General features: G+C 46.1%; 1 protein-coding gene across 2 annotated transcripts in view; it reads right to left on the bottom strand.

Moving 5' to 3' along the window:
- The window catches only part of TRABD2A (TraB domain containing 2A), a 124,178-nt gene extending 102,835 nt beyond the window's left edge, over positions 1-21,343 (bottom strand). For both annotated transcript variants that reach the window (XM_058171773.1, XM_058171774.1), the window contains exon 1: positions 20,580-21,343. In XM_058171773.1, the coding sequence (XP_058027756.1) occupies positions 20,580-20,693 (114 nt within the window). In that variant the 5' untranslated portion in view covers positions 20,694-21,343. The remainder of the gene's footprint in view (positions 1-20,579) is intronic.
- Between the last annotated feature and the right edge of the window lie 496 nt (positions 21,344-21,839).

The raw sequence follows: 21,839 nt of genomic DNA, 5'->3' as shown, positions 1-21,839 counted from the left end.
TGGAGGCACCGCTTATCGGTGGTTCTCCTCCTCTCTGATCGGACGCAGACGGTGTTGACAGGGGGCAGAGATCGACCCAAGGTGCCTCATGTGTGCCGCAGGGGTCGATTCTCTCACCCTCCTGTTCAACATCTATATGAAGCCGCTGGGTGAGATCATCAGTGGCTTTGGGGTGAGATACCAACTGTACGCTGATGACACCAGCTGTATTTTTCCACCCCGGCCACCCCAGTGAAGCTGTCAAGTGCTGTCCCGTGTCTGGAAGCCGTACGGGTCTGGATGGGGAGGAACAGGCTCAAACTTAATCCTCCAAGACGGAGTGGCTGTGGATGCCGGCACTCGGTACAGTCAGCTGCAGATGCAGCTGTCTGTCGGGGTGAATCATTGGCCCCGATGGAGAAGGTACGCACTTGGGCGTGCTCCTGGATGGTCGGTTGTCCTTGAAGACCATTTGCCACTGCCTCCAGGAGAGCATTTTATCAGGTTCGCCTGATCCGCCAGTTGCGCCCTTCCTGGACCGGGATGCCTTATGCACAGTCACTCATGCTCGCTACCTCTCGCCTGGACTACTGCAATGCTCTCTACATGGGCTCCTTGAAGAGCACCCGAGACTTCAGCTAGTTCAGAACGCTGCCGCTGGGTTATTGAGGGAGCGCTCGAGCTCCCACATAACACCTATCCTAGACTGCACTGGCTACCTGTTGTTTTCCGGTGCGCTTCAAGGTATTGGTTACCACCTTTAAAGCGCCCATGGCTTAGGACCGGCTATCTACGGGACCGCCTACTGCCGGCTTCTATCTCCCATCGTCCGCACGCCCCACAGAGAGGACTCTCAGGGTGCCGCCAGCCAAACAGTTTCCCCCAGGGGAGGGCCTTCTGTGGGAGCTCCGACCCTGTGGAACGAACTTCCCTCGGACTTCACAATTACCTGACCTTAGGACCTTTAACTTAAAACTTATTTATTTCATATGGCTGGACTAGCCTGATTTTTATTTTTATTGATGGGTTTTAAAATGTGTTATTTTAAGGGGAGTATGTTTTTAACATTTTGGGCATTTAAATTAGTTTTTAAGGATGTTTTAATTATTGTGTGTATTTATATTTTATCTGCCTGTTCACCACCTGAGTCCTTCGGAGAAGGCGGTATACAAATTAAAATATTATTATTATTATTATTATTATTATTATTTTTATTATTATTATTATTATTATTATTATTATTATTATTATTTCCATTACAAAGACTGCCCACCAATTAGAAGTCAATGGCTGGTGACCTCTTGGGCACCTAAAACAGAGATGGCAAGACAACATCAACAAAGATATACAAGCCGTGCGCCTGCACCCTAGAGAAGCAGCTGACCGTGCAAAGTGGGGCAGTCTATGATCTGAAAAGCAGACTCTGCACTTGCGGGAATATGCGAGGAAGAGGGAGGAGGGAGAAGGAGAAGGAGAAGGAGAAGGAGAAGGAGAAGGAGAAGGAGAAGGAGAAGGAGAAAGAGAAGGAGGAGGAGAAGGAGGAGGAGAAGAAGAAGAAGAAGAAGAAGAAGAAGAAGAAGAAGAAGAAGAAGAAGAAGAAGAAGAAGAAGAAGAAGAAGAAGAAGAAGAAGAAGAAGAAGAAGAAACAAACAGAAACAGAAAATGAAACAGAAACAGAAACAGCGCAACTGCACCTCAACTTCATGGTTAAAAATTAGGACTGCATAATCTGGAGTGTGGGAAATGATGGACATATCCAGGAAACCAAACATCAGCATTCAGGACATATATGGGTATATCTGAGTGTACCAAATTAAGTGGGTATACCAAACTGGAGTGCATCATATTAAGTGTTGCAGCATCTTTTTATTAATTTAAATAGTTGTTATAGTTGTAATTTGCTAGCCATGAATGCTAAAAAAAAGTGTGTGCTGTTATTTTTTATCTTATAACATTTTCTAAAGTGAAATGGTATTTCTTCTCTTCAAGAAAAAAAAACCATAAACTCTATTGCCAAAGAAGCTGATGCCATGTTATTCCTGTAACAGTGGTGGTTCTACACTTTGAGTTTAAAATACAAAGCTATTAGGAGTTTTAATCATAATCAGGGATAGCTAACTGACTTGGAGGGGAATTCAGTCTTAATTATATGCTTCTCAATAAAGCTGTATGTCCCAATTAAGTAATGCATATGGCTATCTAAGGCCTCCCACCTCCGGTCATTATGTCTTGGATCTAAAATTACTAGCCTTCCAGTACTCCTCCATAAACTGACTTGCTACACTCCTCCATATATTCTGGAAGATTCCTTTTGGTGACCCAGAGTTCACTTACGGTCTGTGAACTGAAACAATAAGCATTCCAAACTAAAAGGTAGAGAAAGCAGGAAGCAAATACATAAGCTGCTTTGAGAATGCCACATTTCACTTTCCTTTGATCTCACCCTTAACATCTGGGTGTCTGTCTTAAGTCTGTTGAATGCCCAGCCCAGATGTAAGACTTCTGGAAACATCAAGTCTCTAGAAACATTATGGTCAATTAACAGTAGGATACCCTCCACTGAATATATTTAAGCCAAGGCTAAACCATCATTGATACATTAATCTGGGTTCCTGTTTGAGCAGGATATGGAATTCAAAGGTCACAATGGCCCCTACTAAGTTCATGTTTCTAAGAAGTTGATGTCAAGGGTGATTTTCTGGAGAGAGAAAAATATTTCATACAAAATAAATTTATTTTTTTTAATTCAAGACTTCTTCCATCAACTTAAATCATTTGAGATCAGCTGTCTTTTTAAGAAGTACAGATAAGATACAGTATCCTATTTTAAAGAAAGGTCTTCCTTTAAAATTCATTTTGGCCACAGCTTCAATTTACAATTTACAGCACCTATAAAAAAAATTTTTCATGGGAAGTATATTGTATAGCTTTTGGAGATTACTGCGAGTAAGTGGCAAGGCTAATATGTCACGAACTCGATAGAAAGAAATTGCTACATCCTTGTCCCAAGAGCTTATATTCTGACAGTAGAAAAGAAAGAATAGGTGGAACTGTGGGGACCCAATGTGGGATAGTGCAGTCTTCTCTGACTTGGGAGGTGATGATTATAAGATGATAGGAACTGTAGACAAACCCTTTAGGATGGCACCACGTTGGTGAAGTCTTCTGAAATCTTAGTTTAACAGTTGCTAACTGAAATAATGTTTTGCTCATTGATATCACACAGAAAGTAGGTTCGAAAAACACATGGTTTGTATATAAACCACAATGGATTGGCTTCAAACCTAAACTATAGTTGGTATACATACCATATTAAGTAAAAGTTTTTAAAAAGATCCAGGTATGGGTACATTCAGTGTGGGAATATGGCCCCTACGCTCTCAATTTTGAAGCCCATATTTCACAAGGTTTTATTTATTTACTTATTTGTTTATTAAGAAATTTTGTATGGCTGCCTAACATAGCCACGGTGGCTCTGGTTGGCCTACAGAAGTAAAACTGCAAATACAAAACACAGTAAGCTCTATGTTTTAATAAACATAAGAATGGAGGAGGAGTCATATACAGCAGTATCAGGAAGGACAAGCAAAAGTTATAATAAATAATCAAGCAACAATAAACTGCATTTGTAACTAAGCTCCTCGTATTGTTAAATAGGATGAATGGACTTGACTACCGAGTAATCTTCTTCCTGTTATTATGAGAACTAAAGGAAATTAACCTGAAGTAAAGCCACACATAGCTATGCATTATAATTGCTAAGTAATAAAAATATAATGAGTTTCTATTAACATGGTTAGTTTTCTGATTATCACTCAAGAGTATGACTGTCTTTGCCATAAGAGGAAACATAGTGTAACATGTTTTCAAGCCAAAATCTGACTACAAACAGTTCTTCAAGACTTAGAGACAGCCCTGGGAAAAAAGCACTTAAGCACTTCTCAGATCTACTCTTTACAAGTGGCAAAGCTAAGCAGGTGTATCTATTTTTCTGGCTGGAAAAAAATACTAACATTAAAACTGAAACAAATGTGATTCGTCATAGGAAAAATTGGGTTTTAAAATACAGACGCAACACAATGAAGCTTTTTCCTTTTACTGCACAAACACTCAAAAGCAGGCGAACTTTCAATCCAAAGTTAAGCAATCTCAAATCTCATTCATTGGCAAAGAAAAAAGAGATTGAACCCAGCACGGAACTGGCTTCTTCCTGCTGATAATTAATATTCTTTTGACAGTCTGGCTTCTGTAATAAAATATGACTCCATCTGGCAAAGCGAAGGTGAGACTGCTAAGAAGCAAAGCAAGACTCACACACTCAATTTATGGAAGCTACATGAATGAATGAATGTGAATGAATGAATGATGAGTATGTGCACAATTCAAGGATCTATGCTCAAAACACAGAATACAAGTTTTAATTTTCATGAGTTACCAGGTATATAATGTGCTATAGTGTGTTCAGTTCTTTAGGACAGTAACAGTAACCTTCAAAGTTTTCAGACCAGCGCTGAAATCCACTTACCTTCGCTACCGGTTCAGGAACGGGAGCGCGTGGAAGGGCACACATGCTATGCATGCGTGCACCTCTTCTGCATGTGCATGCCTCTTCTGCACATGCACAGAACCTTCTGCACATGCGCAGATGGTGAAAAATCAGGATGTAATGACGTCTTAGCCGGAGCCTCCTGCTGCCGGCACTACCAGTTCGGCAAGTCAGATAGAACAGGCGGGATTTTACCGCTGTTTCAGACATTATCATACTGAAAATAGGAAGCTAACATGTGAACATCACTGTTATGTATGGAATATATATATATAGTTGTGTTAAGCCCTGCTAAAGTGAAACCAACCTTTAGATGACCCTAACTATTAATTGCAACTGTTTTGTAGGGAAACTTGAAACATTCATATTTGGGCGGGCTTTTTCAAGTAATATGATTGGTTAAGGCCCTGTGGGCCTAGAGTATAAATTACAGGCATTTGCCTATTGTTCCTCAGTTCCAGTTTTCAGTCAATAAATGCTGTTGTAGCTACCCTATTTCTCCCAAAATAAGACATCCCCTGATAATAAGCCCAATTAGGCTTTCGAGCACATGGCAATAAGGCCAAGCGCTTATTTCAGGGTTCAAAAAATATAAGGCAGGGTCTTATTTTTGGGGAAATCTGGTTCTTGCCTACTGAAGCCCACTACACATAAATCACAAGTGTAACAGAACTTGGATAAGGTTAGAGATGTGGACATTTGAAAAATGGGCCTTTTTTGAATATTTGCGAGAAAACAGGATTATGAAATATGTTCTAGCTTAGTCGTTTTAAATAACGGCTATGGCATAAAAGAAATCACTTATGTTTGGAAATAGGATAGATCAAGAAATTAGCATGTAAAAGCATAAAGACGGTACGAGCTTCAACTTTGCTTGTACAACTTTCTACAAGCTACAACTTTTGCCCTTCTCAAACATTCCAAATGGTAAAAATAAAGGACCAGGAACAGAAACAGCTAAGAGTGATTTAAAAATGAGACATTTTATGTCTAGCTCTTCCAACTGTGGGTTTTTTTTAAACAGCCATGGTACTTTAGAAGCTCAACTAGAACTTAAGGATAATGTGTAAGCTAAAGAGGTTATAGGTAAAGTTGCCTGTTTCCCCATCTTTGCCATAATGGCTCTTGGAAAAGGAATATTTTGCCAAAGACCTTTCTTGCCTTCTCACCTACTCACTTCTCACTTCTCCCCTACTCAGTTACTTAACAAGCTGGTTCAGAGAACTGGAAAAAGTTGGGTCTATATTCAAGTCTTCCACGAAATCAAGTTACCCACATACTTGGGCTGAAATATTTCCAAAGTAAGGTATCAGCTTTGAACTTCTTTGAAACAAACAAGACACAATCAAGATGCTAACCAAAACAGAATCGGATATTTCTTTTGCTTAAGGATTCAGACAACTGCACAGCTAGATACCACGAGCAAGAAATGTGCATCTTTTATTTATGAAATTTATCTAACCATCTAAAACCAACCAGGTTTTAGGCAGCTTACAGAATCTGAACAGTAAATAGAAGACATGTCAGAATAAAAATAATTGGGGGGAAAAATCTAAAGATAAAAGGCTAAACTTTGGTTTAATGGGAAATGCTGCTGTTATATAGCAAGAATATCTGCTTCTGGATGGTCATGACAGAGGGAGCCATTCTTAAGGGGACAAACTATTTCCAGAGGAGGGAAGATACTACAGAGAACAATAAACGTTAGCCTACTCATGCTATTACTTCTAGTAGATGAAAACTCTTAGTAGGCACTTTGTAGTTGTCTGGATAGAAACTATTTAAAAAAGATGACCCTGAGATATATAGGGCCTTATAGATGCAAACAGCACCTTCAGTTGCATTCACACAGCAGTATAATGTGGCAGTACTGTGATTATCAACCAAGCACATAAGCTACTGTGTTTTGGATGGTCTTTAAGGACAGCACCACACAAAGTGAATTACAATAAGCTAATAGAGACAATATAGGCATGAGTGACTGTCTTCATCCTGTTCCAGGTAAGGCCACAGATGGTATACCAGTCAAAGTTCTGCAAAAACCCTTCTGGTCACAGTCTTCATCTACTCTTTGGCAGGACCACAGACAAACAAGTTGGCTCTTTTTAGAAAAATTCAATCCCATCAAGAACCAGAAATGGTGCAACCCCAGAATCAATTAGTAACTCAATCAACAGCCACTCTGTCTTCTTTAGGATGAGTCTAATCCTGTTTTTTCCCTATCGGAGATGAAAACTTCAAGATTTGGATCATTATTTTTACCCACATGTTCCACTCAGGGAAGGTGTAGGAGATGTGAAACTGAATGCAATTTGCATATTGATAACATTTCATCCCGAAATGGTGGATGACCTCTTTCAGCAAGGAGGAAGGACTGAATACATACAAAGTGCCAAGAGCAACCTGACACTAGCCAACGCTCTGGGCGAAGCCAGAGCACACGAAATGTCTACTAAAGCAGCAGAGACCCTGCAAAGCCTCTTCAATCCAAGGCGCAAAGCCAACGCCAGTACACCAGGAGGAGATTCAGTCCGAATCCGGACGGTGAGGCGAGGATGAGGAAGGGTCTGCCGGACCGAAAGCGACATTGAGGACCGTGGCAGTCACGGAAGCTGCGGAGGGCAGCACCAGCGCCAACGCTGCAGGTTTAAAGACGCAACATGCCGGCGGTGTGGGAAGAAAGGGCACTTAGCTCAGGTTTGCAGAGCGGCCCAACCTTCCCGCCGAAAATTCAAATCGACCAATCAAAACGCGGAACCGGAAAGGCGGCCCGCGATTGGTTCAAACAAGAAAGGCGCGAAGTCTAACCAAACGACTGTCATTATAGGCCGCGCCTCAACCAAAGTGGAAGAAGATCTTCACAAAGCCCAAGATAGAGAGTGCGGTGCAGGCTTGAAGTAGACACGGGATCAGCGATCACCATCATGTCCTGGGACACTCTGGCGAGTCGCTGCCGTCCGTCGCGAGCGCCACCTGCAAGCACAACGGCTACGAGTGCACGACTACCAGGGAATCGCATCCCTGTTCGAGGGACCACCTCCGTCCGAGTCGAGTATGGTCCACATAAAAAGACCTTGCCCATCACGATCGTCGAAGGAACTCTGCCCAGTCTGTTGGGACTAGACTGGTTTCGTGCCCTGGGCATGGGAGTGACTGGCATCTACAAGTGACTGTAACCTGAAAGACATTCTCTTTAACGAGTTCGAAGATGTCTTCAAGGACTGCCTGGGCAAGTACAAGGGACCCCTATTTCCTTCAACTTAGACCCCAGGTAGCCCCCATTAGGCTTAAGGCGAGGAGAGTCCTTTGCCCTAAAACCAAAAATTGATAAGGAGCTGGATAAGCTCATTAATCAAGGGATCTTGGTGCCAGTCGATCACGCAGTGGGAGGCGCCAATCGTCACCCCATAAAACCGGACGGGTCAATTAGAATTTGCGCTGACTACAAGGCGGCGGCTTAACAAAGCCTTACAGAAAAGCGCTTACCCGGTTCCGTGGTGCAACACTTATTGCACTCGTTGGGGCAAGGGCAAGTCTTTGCAAAGTTAGACTTGGCCCAAGCCTACCAACAACTGCCAGTAGAGCGCCCGCTGGCGAAGCCCAAAGCGATTGTGGCGCGGGGGCCTTCAAGTGCACCCGATTACAATTTGGGGTCAGTGTGGCACCAGGGCTGTTCCAAAACCTGATGGAACGACTACTGCAGGGGCTCCCAGGGTAGTTCCTACTTGATGATGTCCTAATTTCAGGGAAAACATGGAGGAACTGGGGAGGCGGTTAAGAAAGGTCTTGAGCATTTTCCGGACAGCGGTTAAAAGTCAAGACAAACAAATGCCAGATGTCGAATCCGTCGATTTCTTGGGCTACGGATAGACAAGAAAGGAATTCACCCTACTGAGAGCTAGGTTAAGGCAAATAGAAAGGCTCCAGCGCCCAAAAACAAAGCAGAGCTGCAGGCATTCCTAGGATTGGTTAATTTTTACGCGGTCTTTTTAAAGATCAAAGCAACCGTTGCGGAACCGCTGCATAGGCTCTTAGGAAAAATACTGTTTGGTCTTGGGAAAGTCAGAAAATAGGGCTTTTGAAGCAGTAAAGAACCTGCTCTCAAGTGATAGCCTGCTCATCCAATATCACGACTCATTACCCCTAGTGTTGGTTTGCGATGCCTCCCTTATGGGGTGGGGCTGTACTCAGCCATAGACTTCAAAGCGGCACAGAAGCCCCTATAGCTTTTTACTCTAGAACGTTGTCCTCCCCAGAGAGGAACTACAGCCAGTTAGACAAAGAAGCACTAGCCATTGTGTCAGGAGTCAAGAAATTCCACGAGTATGTATTTGGGCGGAATTTCGAAATCGTGACTGACCACAGACCGCTACTAGGAATACTGGCTGGCGACCGCTAACGCCTGTGGCACTTTCGCCGATTGACCCGATGGACTATATTCTTGGCAGCTTATTCACAAGCTGCAAGCATCGACCAGGAAAAGAAGTGGGGCACGCAGACGCGTTAAGCCGATGCCCACTACCTGGGGCGACCGAAGACCCCACTCCAGGGACACCCATCCTACTTATTGACTCATTGGACTCTGGCCCAGTCACATCTAAGGAAGTGGCTCGGGCATCATACCGGGACATTGTGTTAAGGACTGTACTCGGTTGGGTACAGAGGGTGGCCCGCTGCGCCGGGCGAAAGGTTCAAAGAATTTGTCAAAAAACGAGATGAGCTCTCAGCTCAAGGGGGGTGTCTGTTATGGGGTGATCGTGTAATAATTCCTGAAAAGTTAAGGGGAAAGGTATTGGACCTCCTCCACGAGGGTCACCCAGGGATCGTAAGGATGAAGGGTTAGCCAGAAGCTATGTATGGTGGCCACTCATGGGCAGAGATTGCTGAGAGGGTAGGGAAATGCCAGGCTTGCCAAGAATCCAGACCTCTACCCCAACGGCCCCAGTCAGAGAATGGGAAAAGCCCCAAGGGCCCTGGTCAAGAATCCACATTGATTTTGCTGGCCCTTTCACGGCCAAACATTCCTAATAGTTGTGGATGCATTTTCTAAATGGTTGGAGGTCATACTCATGAAATCCACTACGGCCAAGCAGTAATCGCAACCCTCGCCACCTATTGCAACTCACGGTTGCGGACACTCTGGTGTCCGACAATGGGCCTCAATTCACGGCAGCCCAGTTTGAAGAATACCTGGCAGAGGAAGGCATCCGACATGCCCTCTCTGCGCCTTTTCACCCTGCGTCGAATGGCCTTGCAGAGCGTTCCGTCCGGAGCGCTAAGGAGGCATTGTCCAGGCTAAAGCCAGGTGACTGGCAAACAAAAATAGACTTTTTCCTAGCCATCCAGCACAGAACCCCAAGCACGGCCACCGGGAAAAGCCCTGCCGAATTGCTAATGGGACGGAAACTCCGGTGCCCACTGGACCGTTTGAACCCCCATTACACACCAGAGGGTTACAAGGGAAAACTAGAAAAGACCAGGGAAATGAGCATAGGCGACCCGGTGTGGGCTCGAAACTATGGGGACGGCCCTAGTTGGCTCACAGGACAAATAATTAAAGTAACTGGCCCAAAATCATACGTGGTAGAGCTACCCGACAACAGAGTATGGAGGCGCCATATAGATCAGTTAAGGAAACGAATAACCGACCAAACTGAACCAAACGAAACATATCATGATCAATACCAATTTGATTCCACAGCCAAAAATGACCCGGGGGCGCAAGACTTAGCTGAGATCCCAGAGTTCCAGCGGCGCCATCAGGTTCCCGAGGGAAGTGGCAGGAAATTGAAAAGTAATCCAAGGCCGATGGCCAAGAAAAAGTCGGCCAATAATCCGGAGCCCGTTGGCCCAGAGAAAGTGCTGGGAGGAGAAAACAGCCCTCCGACCAGCTCAAAACACCACCAGAACTGAACCGCAGGTCAGAAAGGACTAGGAGACGCCCAGGTTATTTGCGTGACTACGTCGAAAAATAACATGTAAATATTTATGTAAATAGAGGCAAAGTGTTTTCTGGGAGGGGAGGAGTGTTATGTATTAGTGTTGTACCTTTAAATATTTGAGCGGGAAATCAGCACGTTGCTGATTGGTCAAAACCTCCAACAGAACTGTATAAAAGGAGAGGGTTTTCGCCCAGCCTGTTGCTGGGTTCACCCTATATTAAAGAGCTGTTGTCACTACCCTGGTCTCCAGCCTCATTACTTCCCGAACCTAACAGCCATGGTACTTTAGAAGCTCAACTAGAACTTAAGGATAATGTGTAAGCTAAAGAGGTTATAGGTAAAGTTGCCTGTTTCCCCATCTTTGCCATAATGGCTCTTGGAAAAGGAATATTTTGCCAAAGACCTTTCTTGCCTTCTCACCTACTCAGTTCTCACTTCTCCCCTACTCAGTTACTTAACAAGCTGGTTCAGAGAACTGGAAAAAGTTGGGTCTATATTCAAGTCTTCCACGAAATCAAGTTACCCACATACTTGGGCTGAAATATTTCCAAAGTAAGGTATCAGCTTTGAACTTCTTTGAAACAAACAAGACACAATCAAGATGCTAACCAAAACAGAATCGGATATTTCTTTTGCTTAAGGATTCAGACAACTGCACAGCTAGATACCACGAGCAAGAAATGTGCATCTTTTATTTATGAAATTTATCTAACCATCTAAAACCAACCAGGTTTTAGGCAGCTTACAGAATCTGAACAGTAAATAGAAGACATGTCAGAATAAAAATAATTGGGGGGAAAAATCTAAAGATAAAAGGCTAAACTTTGGTTTAATGGGAAATGCTGCTGTTATATAGCAAGAATATCTGCTTCTGGATGGTCATGACAGAGGGAGCCATTCTTAAGGGGACAAACTATTTCCAGAGGAGGGAAGATACTACAGAGAACAATAAACGTTAGCCTACTCATGCTATTACTTCTAGTAGATGAAAACTCTTAGTAGGCACTTTGTAGTTGTCTGGATAGAAACTATTTAAAAAAGATGACCCTGAGATATATAGGGCCTTATAGATGCAAACAGCACCTTCAGTTGCATTCACACAGCAGTATAATGTGGCAGTACTGTGATTATCAACCAAGCACATAAGCTACTGTGTTTTGGATGGTCTTTAAGGACAGCACCACACAAAGTGAATTACAATAAGCTAATAGAGACAATATAGGCATGAGTGACTGTCTTCATCCTGTTCCAGGTAAGGCCACAGATGGTATACCAGTCAAAGTTCTGCAAAAACCCTTCTGGTCACAGTCTTCATCTACTCTTTGGCAGGACCACAGACAAACAAGTTGGCTCTTTTTAGAAAAATTCAATCCCATCAAGAACCAGAAATGGTGCAACCCCAGAATCAATTAGTAACTCAATCAACAGCCACTCTGTCTTCTTTAGGATGAGTCTAATCCTGTTTTTTCCCTATCGGAGATGAAAACTTCAAGATTTGGATCATTATTTTTACCCACATGTTCCACTCAGGGAAGGTGTAGGAGATGTGAAACTGAATGCAATTTGCATATTGATAACATTTCATCCCGAAATGGTGGATGACCTCTTTCAGCAAGGAGGAAGGACTGAATACATACAAAGTGCCATGGGTTCTCCCCTGCTACCATAACCACCCTCTGGGTCTGCTCAGGTAAGGACTAGCAAAATGCTCATAACTCATAACTTTTGCAGTTGGTTCAGAAAGGATATCTTAGTCAACTGTATTAAAAACCACTGAAAGTTCTAGAACAGGGTTGTGAAACTCCGTCCATGGGCCGGATGCATCACACGATGGCCATGCCTATGCCCGGTTTGGCAAAGGGGGAAAAAGTCCCAATACAAAAGTCATGTGACATGACGTGAGTTTGACACTCCTGTTCTAGAAGGACAAGGATGGCTCCATTTATTTATTTATTTATTTATTTATTTATTTTATTTGATTTTTATACCGCCCTTCTCCCGAAGGACTCAGGGCGGTGTACAGGCATAATAAAACCGACAATACAATATACAAGTTTAAAATACGATTTAAAAAACTTATTTTAAATTAGCCCAATGATTAAAATTTACCATACTAAGAAAACCCTGTTTAAAATTAATAAATTTAAACATTAAAATCCCAATTTAAGCCAGCCCTGCGCGGATAAAAAGATGAGTCTTGAGTTCGCGACGAAATGTCCGAAGGTCAGGTATTTGGCGTAAACCCGGGGGAAGTTCGTTCCAGAGTGTGGGAGCCCCCACAGAGAAGGCCCTTCCCCTGGGGGCCGCCAGCCGACATTGTTTGGCGGACGGCACCCTGAGAAGTCCCTCTCTATGGGAGCGTACGGGTCGGTGGGAGGCGTGTGGTAACAGCAGGCGGTCCCGTAAGTACCCAGGTCCTAAGCCATGGAGCGATTTAAAGGTCATAACCAACACCTTAAAGTGCACCCGGAAGGCCACAGGCAGCCAGTGCAGTCTGCGCAGGAGCGGTGTTACATGGGAGCTACGCGTAGCTCCCTCTATAACCCACGCAGCTGCATTCTGGACTAACTGAAGCCTCCGAGCGCACTTCAAGGGGAGCCCCATGTAGAGAGCATTACAGTAATCCAAGCGAGAGGTAACGAGCGCATGAGTGACTGTGCATAAGGCATCCCGATCAAGGAAGGGGCGCAACTGCCGAACCAGGCGAACCTGGTGGAAGGCCCTCCTGGAGACGGCCGTCAAATGGTCTTCAAACGACAGCCGATCATCCAGGAGGACACCCAAGTTGCGCACCCTATCCTTTGGGGCCAGTAACTCGCCACCAACAGCCAGCCGCGGCTGCAGCTGACTGAATCGGGGTGCCGGCATCCACAGCCACTCCGTCTTGGAGGGATTAAGCTTGAGCCTGTTTCTCCCCATCCAGACCCGTACAGCTTCCAAACACCGGGACAGCACTTCGACAACTTCATTGGGGTGGTCTGGGGTGGAAAAGTATAGCTGGGTGTCGTCAGCGTACTGCTGGTATCTCACCCCGAAACCACTGATGATCTCACCCAACGGCTTCATATAGATGTTGAACAGCAGGGGCGAGAGAATCGACCCCTGTGGGACCCCACAAGTGAGGCCCCTCGCGGTCGACCTCTGCCCCCCTGTCAGCACCGTCTGCGACCGGTCAGAGAGATAGGAGGAGAACCACCGATATACGGTGCCTCCCACTCCCAATCCCCCCAACCGGCGCAGCAAGATACCATGATTGATGGTATCGAACGCCGCTGAGAGGTCTAATAGGACCAGGGCAGAGGAATATCCCCTGTCCCTGGCCCTCCAGAGATCATCCACCAATGCGACCAAAGCTGTCTCCGTGCTGTATCCGGGTCGGAAGCCGGACTGGAACGGGTCTAGATAGACATCTTCATCCAGGTGTTGGGGCAGCTGTCGGGCCACGGCACTCTCTACAACCTTCGCAACAAAGCGAAGGTTGGAGACTGGACGATAATTACCCAAAATAGCTGGGTCCAAAGAGGGCTTCTTAAGGAGGGGTCTCACCACCGCCTCTTTCAAGGCGGCAGGGAAAACCCCATCCAACAAAGAAGCGTTGATAATCCTCTGGAGCCAGCCTCGTGTCACCGCCTGAGTGGCCAGTACCAGCCAGGAAGGACACGGGTCCAGTAAACATGTCGTGCCGTGAAGCCTCCCCAACAGCCTGTCCACGTCCTCGGGAGCCACAGGGTCAAACTCATCCCAAATGTGCTCAACAAGACGTGCCTCCTCTCCCTCGCTTGGATCATCCCAAATTCGGTCCAGACCGTCCCTCAGCTGAGCGATTTTATCGTATAGATAACCACTAAACTCCTCGGCTCGTCCCTGCAAAGGGTCATCCCGCACCTCCTGATGTAGGAGAGAGCGGGTCACGGCTGGGGCGGCGGGCGGTTATCTGCCGACGCAATGAGGGTGGGCGTAGGGCGCCTCGCTTCCTCATTGCCACTAGGTAGGTCCTAGAATAGGTCCTAACTAGTGTCCGATCAACCGGGCGACTGGACCTCCAGGTGCTCTCTAGGCGTCTTCTCCGGCGTTTCATCTCCCTCAGCCCCTCGGAGAACCAAGGGGCCGGACGAGATCTACGCCGGGTCAGAGGCCGCAAAGGCGCGACACGGTCCAGGGCCCTGGCCGCAGCCCGCTCCCAGGCCACGACCAGTTCCTCAGTCGTGCCGCGGGCCAGATCCTCAGGGAATGGCCCAAGCTCCGTCTGGAACCTCTCAGGGTCCATCAGGCGCCTGGGACGGAACCACCGTATAGGTTCCGTCTCCCTGCGGTGGTGAATGGCGGTTCGGAAGTCTAGGCGAAGGAGAAAATGATCCGACCATGACATTGGTTCTGTTACTAAATCGTCTAATACCAGATCATTTAACCACTGTCCAGAGATATAAATCAGATCCAGCATGCCTCCCCATGTGCGTGGGGCCATCATTTACTCGAATCAGGTCCAAGGCCGTCATGGAAGCCTGGAACTCCCGAGCTGCCGTCGATGCCAAGCCAACTGATGGCAGTTGAAATCCCCATGACTATAAGTCTGGGGTCTCAACCGCCACAGCAGCCAGTACCTCCAACAGCTCGGGCAGGGCTGTGGTCACGCAGCAAGGAGCCAGGTACGCGATCAACAAGCCCAACTGATTCCTATGGCCCCACCTCACATAGAGGATTCACAGCCGGCAATCTGAGGAACAGTGGCCTCCTCGGCTCTAGATCTTCCTTAATAACAACCGCCACCCCCACCCCTACCTTGGGCCTCGGCTGATGAAATGCTCGGAAACCTGGAGGCACAACTCAACAAGGCACCCCCTCCGGGCCCAACCAGGTCTCCGTAATGCCCATAAGGTCTGTGGACTCCCCCTGAATAAGATCACAGATCAGGGGAGCTTTATTAGCCACGGACCGGCATTACATAACATCAACCAGATCCAAGCTCTGAGGATCATGGCCTCCTGAGGAACGGGTAGGAACTGAGGGGCGGAGCACGTGATCGCCTTCAGACATCGAACACGTGCTCCCAGGTCTCGATCGCCCCCCCTCCGCCATATCTGCCTCTCCCACTAACCACACAGATGGAACCACAATTGTCACCTGGAACATCACCTCCCGGAACCTTGGACCTATTAACACTCCGCCGCAAACACGCTGCAGTGACTGGCCCCACCTCGACGGGCTACCCCAACTCCGCCCTTTCCTCCCCTTAAAATTTCCCTTAAAATCCCCAATAAAAACGACTAAAAGAGTTCATTAAAATCCCTAAGCCTCCTAGATTTAGCATGCCATCTCGGGGTTCCAAAACCCGTCCTCAAGATGTGCCTCGATAATGTGGAGGCCAGACCTCGAGAGAGAGTCTTGCAGGGCAAGAAGGTCCGCGGTTGAAAATCTTTGCATAGGTAAATAAAAATACAAATACAAAATGGTCAGCAGTCCATCCAGGCCGGTGAAAATGTCAAGGTGTTATTGTAGCGCGGTTGTTATAGCAAGGTTAGGCTCCCTGGCTGGCGAGATGAACCGTGGACTTCCAGGGCTCCATGGGGCCGTTATTCTGTCCTCAAACCCAAACGGTCCCACTTGCCCCAGGTACAGATGACTAGCCATTCTCCATCAAGTCAATCAATTGGTGTTAAAGTCAATATAGGCCTTGATGTCAGGGACTCCATACCCCCATTTAGGCCCCTTCATCTATGATACTGACTAGTTTGGTTTCTGTTTCATGTCCAAATATAAGCTTAAACTGCTGAAAGTCCAAATGTGGACTATGATATCCTTCATAGCTTCTGTAGCTTTAGCCCCATCACTTTCTCAATAACCTTCCCTCAAAAGGAAACTATCCAATTTCGTTAGATCCAGATCTGGGCAAGCCAATCCATCTTTAAGACCTTCTGACATTTTCTCTTCCTTCAAAAGGCATTAAGTGCACCCTGCATCAAACTACTGTTGCTCTTCTTCACTACTTTGATTACCCAGATGGAGCAGGGGTGCAAATCACAAGTAGTAGAGATAAAATTGCAGGGAACTTTGTCTAGTTCATCAGGATCCAGAGGTCCAAAACTCTCCCATAACATGTCATCTCTGTCATTGCAGTATCTTCTGTCCATTCAGCTTCCAGCAGCTTCCATCCCTTTCGAAGAGTACAGAACCACCACTGGAGCTAGTGGGAGTACTTTGGAAGCCAAGAAAGTGGCAGATGGAGTAATACATAAAGAGCAGCTAATCTTTTTTTCTTTTAATGCCTGTATTTGAAAGACTGGCATTGCAAAGACCTGTCAATTGATATTAGCCAGCATCTGCTTTGAGTCTGACCAGTATATGATGCCTGGAAATTTATTATAAGCCTTTGGGCTCACTGGGGACCATAACATTAGAGATGCATGTGGCATGCCCCAATATGCCAATTCCTTGGATGTAGAGAGTAACTAAATCCCTCCCCCCACCCTATATTTTGTCACAAGTGCCAGCTAACCTTTTACTGCTGTATGTAATAAATCCAGAAGTAGCATCTGTCTCTTTACTGTTGCTGCCATGTGGCTTGCCTAAGGCCAGCTAGGGATATGACAGAAGATGTAAGATTCAAACCAAGACTTACCTATTTATCACCCAGTTTCTCAGACAGCATACCACCCACAGAATGTGGACCAGCAATTAATCAGTGGCTACAAAAATATGATTAACAGCCCAGGTGTTACCCACCTGTGATCTGGATCCTTTAAAATCAGATTTTCAGTTTGGTTTAGAGCTACCCAGAGCTTTGATGATTCTGGTAGGCTTAGGTACACTGGGTGATAAAGAAGGAGAGAACTTCTCTGCTGGTATTGATATTATCAGCCATGGTTTTTTTCTAAGTAACTTGAAGGCAACTTTTCTGATAGATCCAATTGTTTCTGAGAGGCAAAAAGTCTCAGTAGATATACTCTAAAGATTTGTATGCCTCAGAGCCACCAGCCTTTGAAGTCCTACAAGGGGTCCCCTTTTTCCTGTATTATTCTTAGATGCAACAATTATGTGTTTTCTGGAGAACACTGATCTTGCTACAGTCGTTTATAGTTTAGTTATCTTCAAGTCAGATTGTTGTAACATTCTATATAGGCAACAACTCCAAGTGATAAAGAGCACAGCAACAGATTGTGAGCAGGCCCATGTCAATGATGATATTATGATAGTGCTTCATTGAACACCATGCCTGTCAATTAGTTTCTAGGGCCAATTCACTGTTTTCCAAAATCTGACTAGACTAGAATCAGATTAGCTGAAATTTAATTACTCATACATACCAACTTGCACAATTAGATCATCAGGAAAGAACTGTGTGAATCTCACCCTGAAGCATTCGTTATTTTGGATAGCACCATTGCTTTCTAACAAAATTTTCAGCATTGCTTGGAATTGAACTAAAATCAAGTCAGATTTAATGGTAGCTAAATGCCATTAAAAGCAAAGAAATAATTTAGGACTAGCATAAAACCAGCTGATTTTAGTAGAAGCATAGCTAAAATGCAGTGTGTCAAGGGTTGACACTGCATGCTTTCTAGGGAGTATAGCAGTGCTGGGTTGCTCCTGGTTCTGTCCAGTTCTATAGAACCGGTACTAAAACCGGTGGCAGGCTCCGCCCACCCCCCACCCCCAATGTCAAGGGGCTTCTGTGCAGAAGTGTATGCGCACGCACAAGCGCTCCTGTTGCGAACCGGTAGTAAAGATAAGTAGAACCTCTGGAGTAAAGCCCATTCAATTTAGCAGGATTTACTTCTGAATAAAGTTATGTGAGATAACACTAATTTCTGACTAACTCTTGCTGGGTTTTTTAAAACATTGTTTTAGTCTGCTGATAAACTGCATATTTTAATTCTTGCTCAGCCATCGCCACATACCACTCTAATGTCACTCCACCAGACTGATTCCCCAGTGCACTGCATGACACTAAATTAAAACTGACTTGCTTTCAAGGAATGTACTCGGGATTAAAACAATTTGAAAAGTTGCTTTCTGGACTTTTGCCCCATTCTAACCAAATGCTTGGATTTCTTTAGCAGTCTATTTCTTCAATTTCATTCTCTATTGCTATTATCAAGGCCCACAATTCTGTACATAAATTGCTTAAGCTGAATGGAACATAAGCGAATGAGGTCACTACACATTTTAAAGCCATTCTGTTCACAATTATTTTAAGAAACAAGTGTGACTCCCCTGATATTAGAGTATAGCTTGACCTGGTAGGTGTTTTCTTGGACCCATACACATCCCGATACAAAAAATACACATGAATTTACTTCTTCCTGCAACTCTAGTTCAAATCTGCCCTGGAGTTTCTAAAGTAGAGTTTTTGACCATTTTGTGACAAGAAAAAGACATTACAAAGTTTGAGTAAAACTGCTCATGCCTTAATATTAGACAAACAACTACCTCCTATGAAGACTTGTTCAGAAGAAAAAGCTACTTCAACAATTTTTATTTCCTAACTATAGCTGCAAGCTTATGCACACCTCTTCGGGGATAAGCCCTTGGGTGTACATCATCATACTTCCCAGGGTACAACAGCACATGGAAAAGCCAGAATTAGGATGCAGGCTGTTTTGTTTAAAAAATAATTTTACTCCAATGTTATATTTTTGGGTGAATTAGTATTTCCAGGGAACAAAATTATAGAGGCCCTCCAAAGTTCAGCTGGGGGTGGGGGGTGGGGGGTGGGGGCGCGTGTGTGTGTGTGTGTGTGTGTGTATGAAAAATGTGACCATTTTATTTAGCTAGTTCAGATTCCGCCCCCCAAATCAGCAGGTAGACTTTTGAAAGAGAAAGAAAAGCCTTCTTTAACAGATTTAAACTTAGCCCTTTAACAAATTTCTTTGAGAAGAGATAAAAAACAAAACAGAAGGAAGGAGCAGCTGCTGAGGTTGATTTGTAATATAGGAATCTCCTATCTGATTTAGCTCCACCCCCCCACCCCCACCCCCACCCCGCCCCCCAATCTTGGTAAGGTGCGGACAGTGCGAAGGAGGGATGGGGATCCAGAGCTTTGGCGAAGGAGTGTCAAAAGTAAACAAAACTCAAAAGAGGCCGAACCAAACAAACAGCAGGCAGGCACCTCCGCTGAACCTTATCTCCTCTCCCGGCTGGATCTCATTAAAGGCACTCTAAATCCCATCAAGGGCTAATTTACACCCCGCCCCCCTCTCTCCCCCTTATGAAGAAAACACCACCCATGCTATCCCTCCAATCTCTCACAGCCTCGGAAAGCGGTTTCCCCTTCCTTCCACTCAAGCTCCTACACAGGGGGAAATCTGCAGTTTACAGCTTAGTAAATTCATTCACACGCATCCCGAGGAGTTGCGAGGCGAAAAAAACAAAAAGAAAACAACAACACAGGGGCCCGACTGGCGCTTTCAACACACCTGGAGTGGAAGGGGAGCAAAAGGATGCGGATACTCTCTCGTTTAGACAAAAGTCCTGCGCTGGTGGGGGGAAGGGAGAGGAGGGAAGGATTTACTCCCTGGTAAGCACGTATCTGCCCAAACGCCGACTGCCTAGTGCACTTTCCTGAACCATATACTGTACTCCTAAAACGTTTCCGACAGGTACCCACCCCCGTCCCATGGTAACATCTCTATAACAGGTAGCGAAATTGTTCCCATTGATTAATAAAGCACAACAGGGTGGCGCTGCCGATTTGCCCCCAGCTGCGGTTTGAAGTGAGGAAGCCCCGCCGCTCTTTCCCCCAGGACTAGGTAAGGGTCCGGCTTTTTTAACACACCTCCCGACCAACTTGCCATCTTCATCCCGCAAGCCCCGCTCAAACCCGAAGGTCCAGCTTTTGGTGGAAAGCTTAAATACGCTCTGCATGGACAAACTTGCACGGACGGATAAAGCTCGGGAGGCTCCCTGACCTTAAAGAGGCAGAAAACAGCTGGAGGTGTGCGCGCCCCCCCTCCCTCCTCCTCCTCCTCCCTTGGATTTCCCCAAAGGCAAACTCCCCTTCGAAAAGCCGCCCTCCCCACCTTTGCCGGACGAATTCGGGAGGTGGGGTTCCTTTTCCATCCCGCGCTGGGTGGAAATTCCGCCCGCGCTTCGTTTCTCCCGGGGCAAGAACTTACTTTTCCGCGGAATTCGCAGCTGGCCGCAGCAGGATCCCGGCTCGGCTTCGCTCCAGCCAGCAGCAAGAGGAGGCAAATCAGCGCCAAGCGAAGCTCGGCGTTGTGCACCACCATCCTATTTTAAATTCCACGCCCGGGGCACGGATGGGTGGAGGGGTGGGTAGGTGGGTGGGGTAGAGACGCGGAGGAGAAGGGAGCCGGGGGTGGAAATCTCATTCACTGGGCCAAAATGCGAAAAGTTTGGAGGGGGGACTTTGATGGTGGTTCGGCTTTCTTTTCCCTCCCCCGGACCAAAATGTGTTTCTCTTCTCAGGGCGTTTTTAAGGCGGCTGTCCTAGCGGCCCGCTCCCTAAATCACCCACTAGCCAAGCCCTCCAGGCGCTGCCCCCACCTCTTAAAGGGTCTCTGTCCCAGGTTGCGAGGAGGAGGAGGATTCGCCATGCCGCGGGGGGGAGGAGGCTCCGTCCCCAGGCCGATCCCTCCGTCAATCTCTCGCCTTCCCCGGTTCAAAGTTGCTCCAGGAGCCGAACGGCGGAGTTTTTGGAGCAGCCCCTGGATGGAGGCAGCAAGTCACAATCACGCTGGCGGGATTGGCCGCAGGAGGTGCCTAACCCTAAACTCTCCCGCCGCCGGCCGGAGAAGCCCTCCTCCTTTCCCCGCTCTGACCTCCGCCCCGGGCCCAGTTGGCCTCCTGCTGGATTTTCCGCGTAGTTGTTGCAAGACATCCCACGCGGCGATAACCCGGTGCAGAGTCCTTGGGGGGCGGTGGCAGGCATAACAGCCTAAGCACCCACATCGGGAAAACACAGAATAGTTGCGGGCTCCTATAGGAGATCTAGGGAACGGCACCCCGATAAGGCAACCCTTCTCCCTGTTAGACACAACCCCCTTACAGCCAATGGATCGCCACTAAAGCCCCCGCAGTTTTGTAACCTTTAACAATTAGGCCGCCAGTTTGGTGAGAATGGGACCACTTGCCACAGCCAACTTGTGGCAAATTCACTGCGGCCAACTCGTTGTGGGACAATTTAACAATTCTGTTTAATTATTTAAAAATAAATAAGAATTTTAATTTTTGCCATTCTGTCCCTCCTTTTGCACCCTTTCTTTAATGATTCTATTCCTCCATTTCTTTGATGTTAGTGTAACTCTTGTCCTGCAGTGAGTTGTCCTGAACTAAGTTGGCCATGATGAATTGTCATATAGATCCCAGTTTGGTTTTTAATGACAGTACAAGAAGGTTTTAAGATGGCACGGTTT

This window comes from Ahaetulla prasina, chromosome 2, assembly GCF_028640845.1.
Source record: "Ahaetulla prasina isolate Xishuangbanna chromosome 2, ASM2864084v1, whole genome shotgun sequence".
In the NCBI taxonomy this organism is placed as follows: domain Eukaryota; kingdom Metazoa; phylum Chordata; class Lepidosauria; order Squamata; family Colubridae; genus Ahaetulla; species Ahaetulla prasina.
This window is presented reverse-complemented; position numbering and strand designations above follow the sequence as displayed.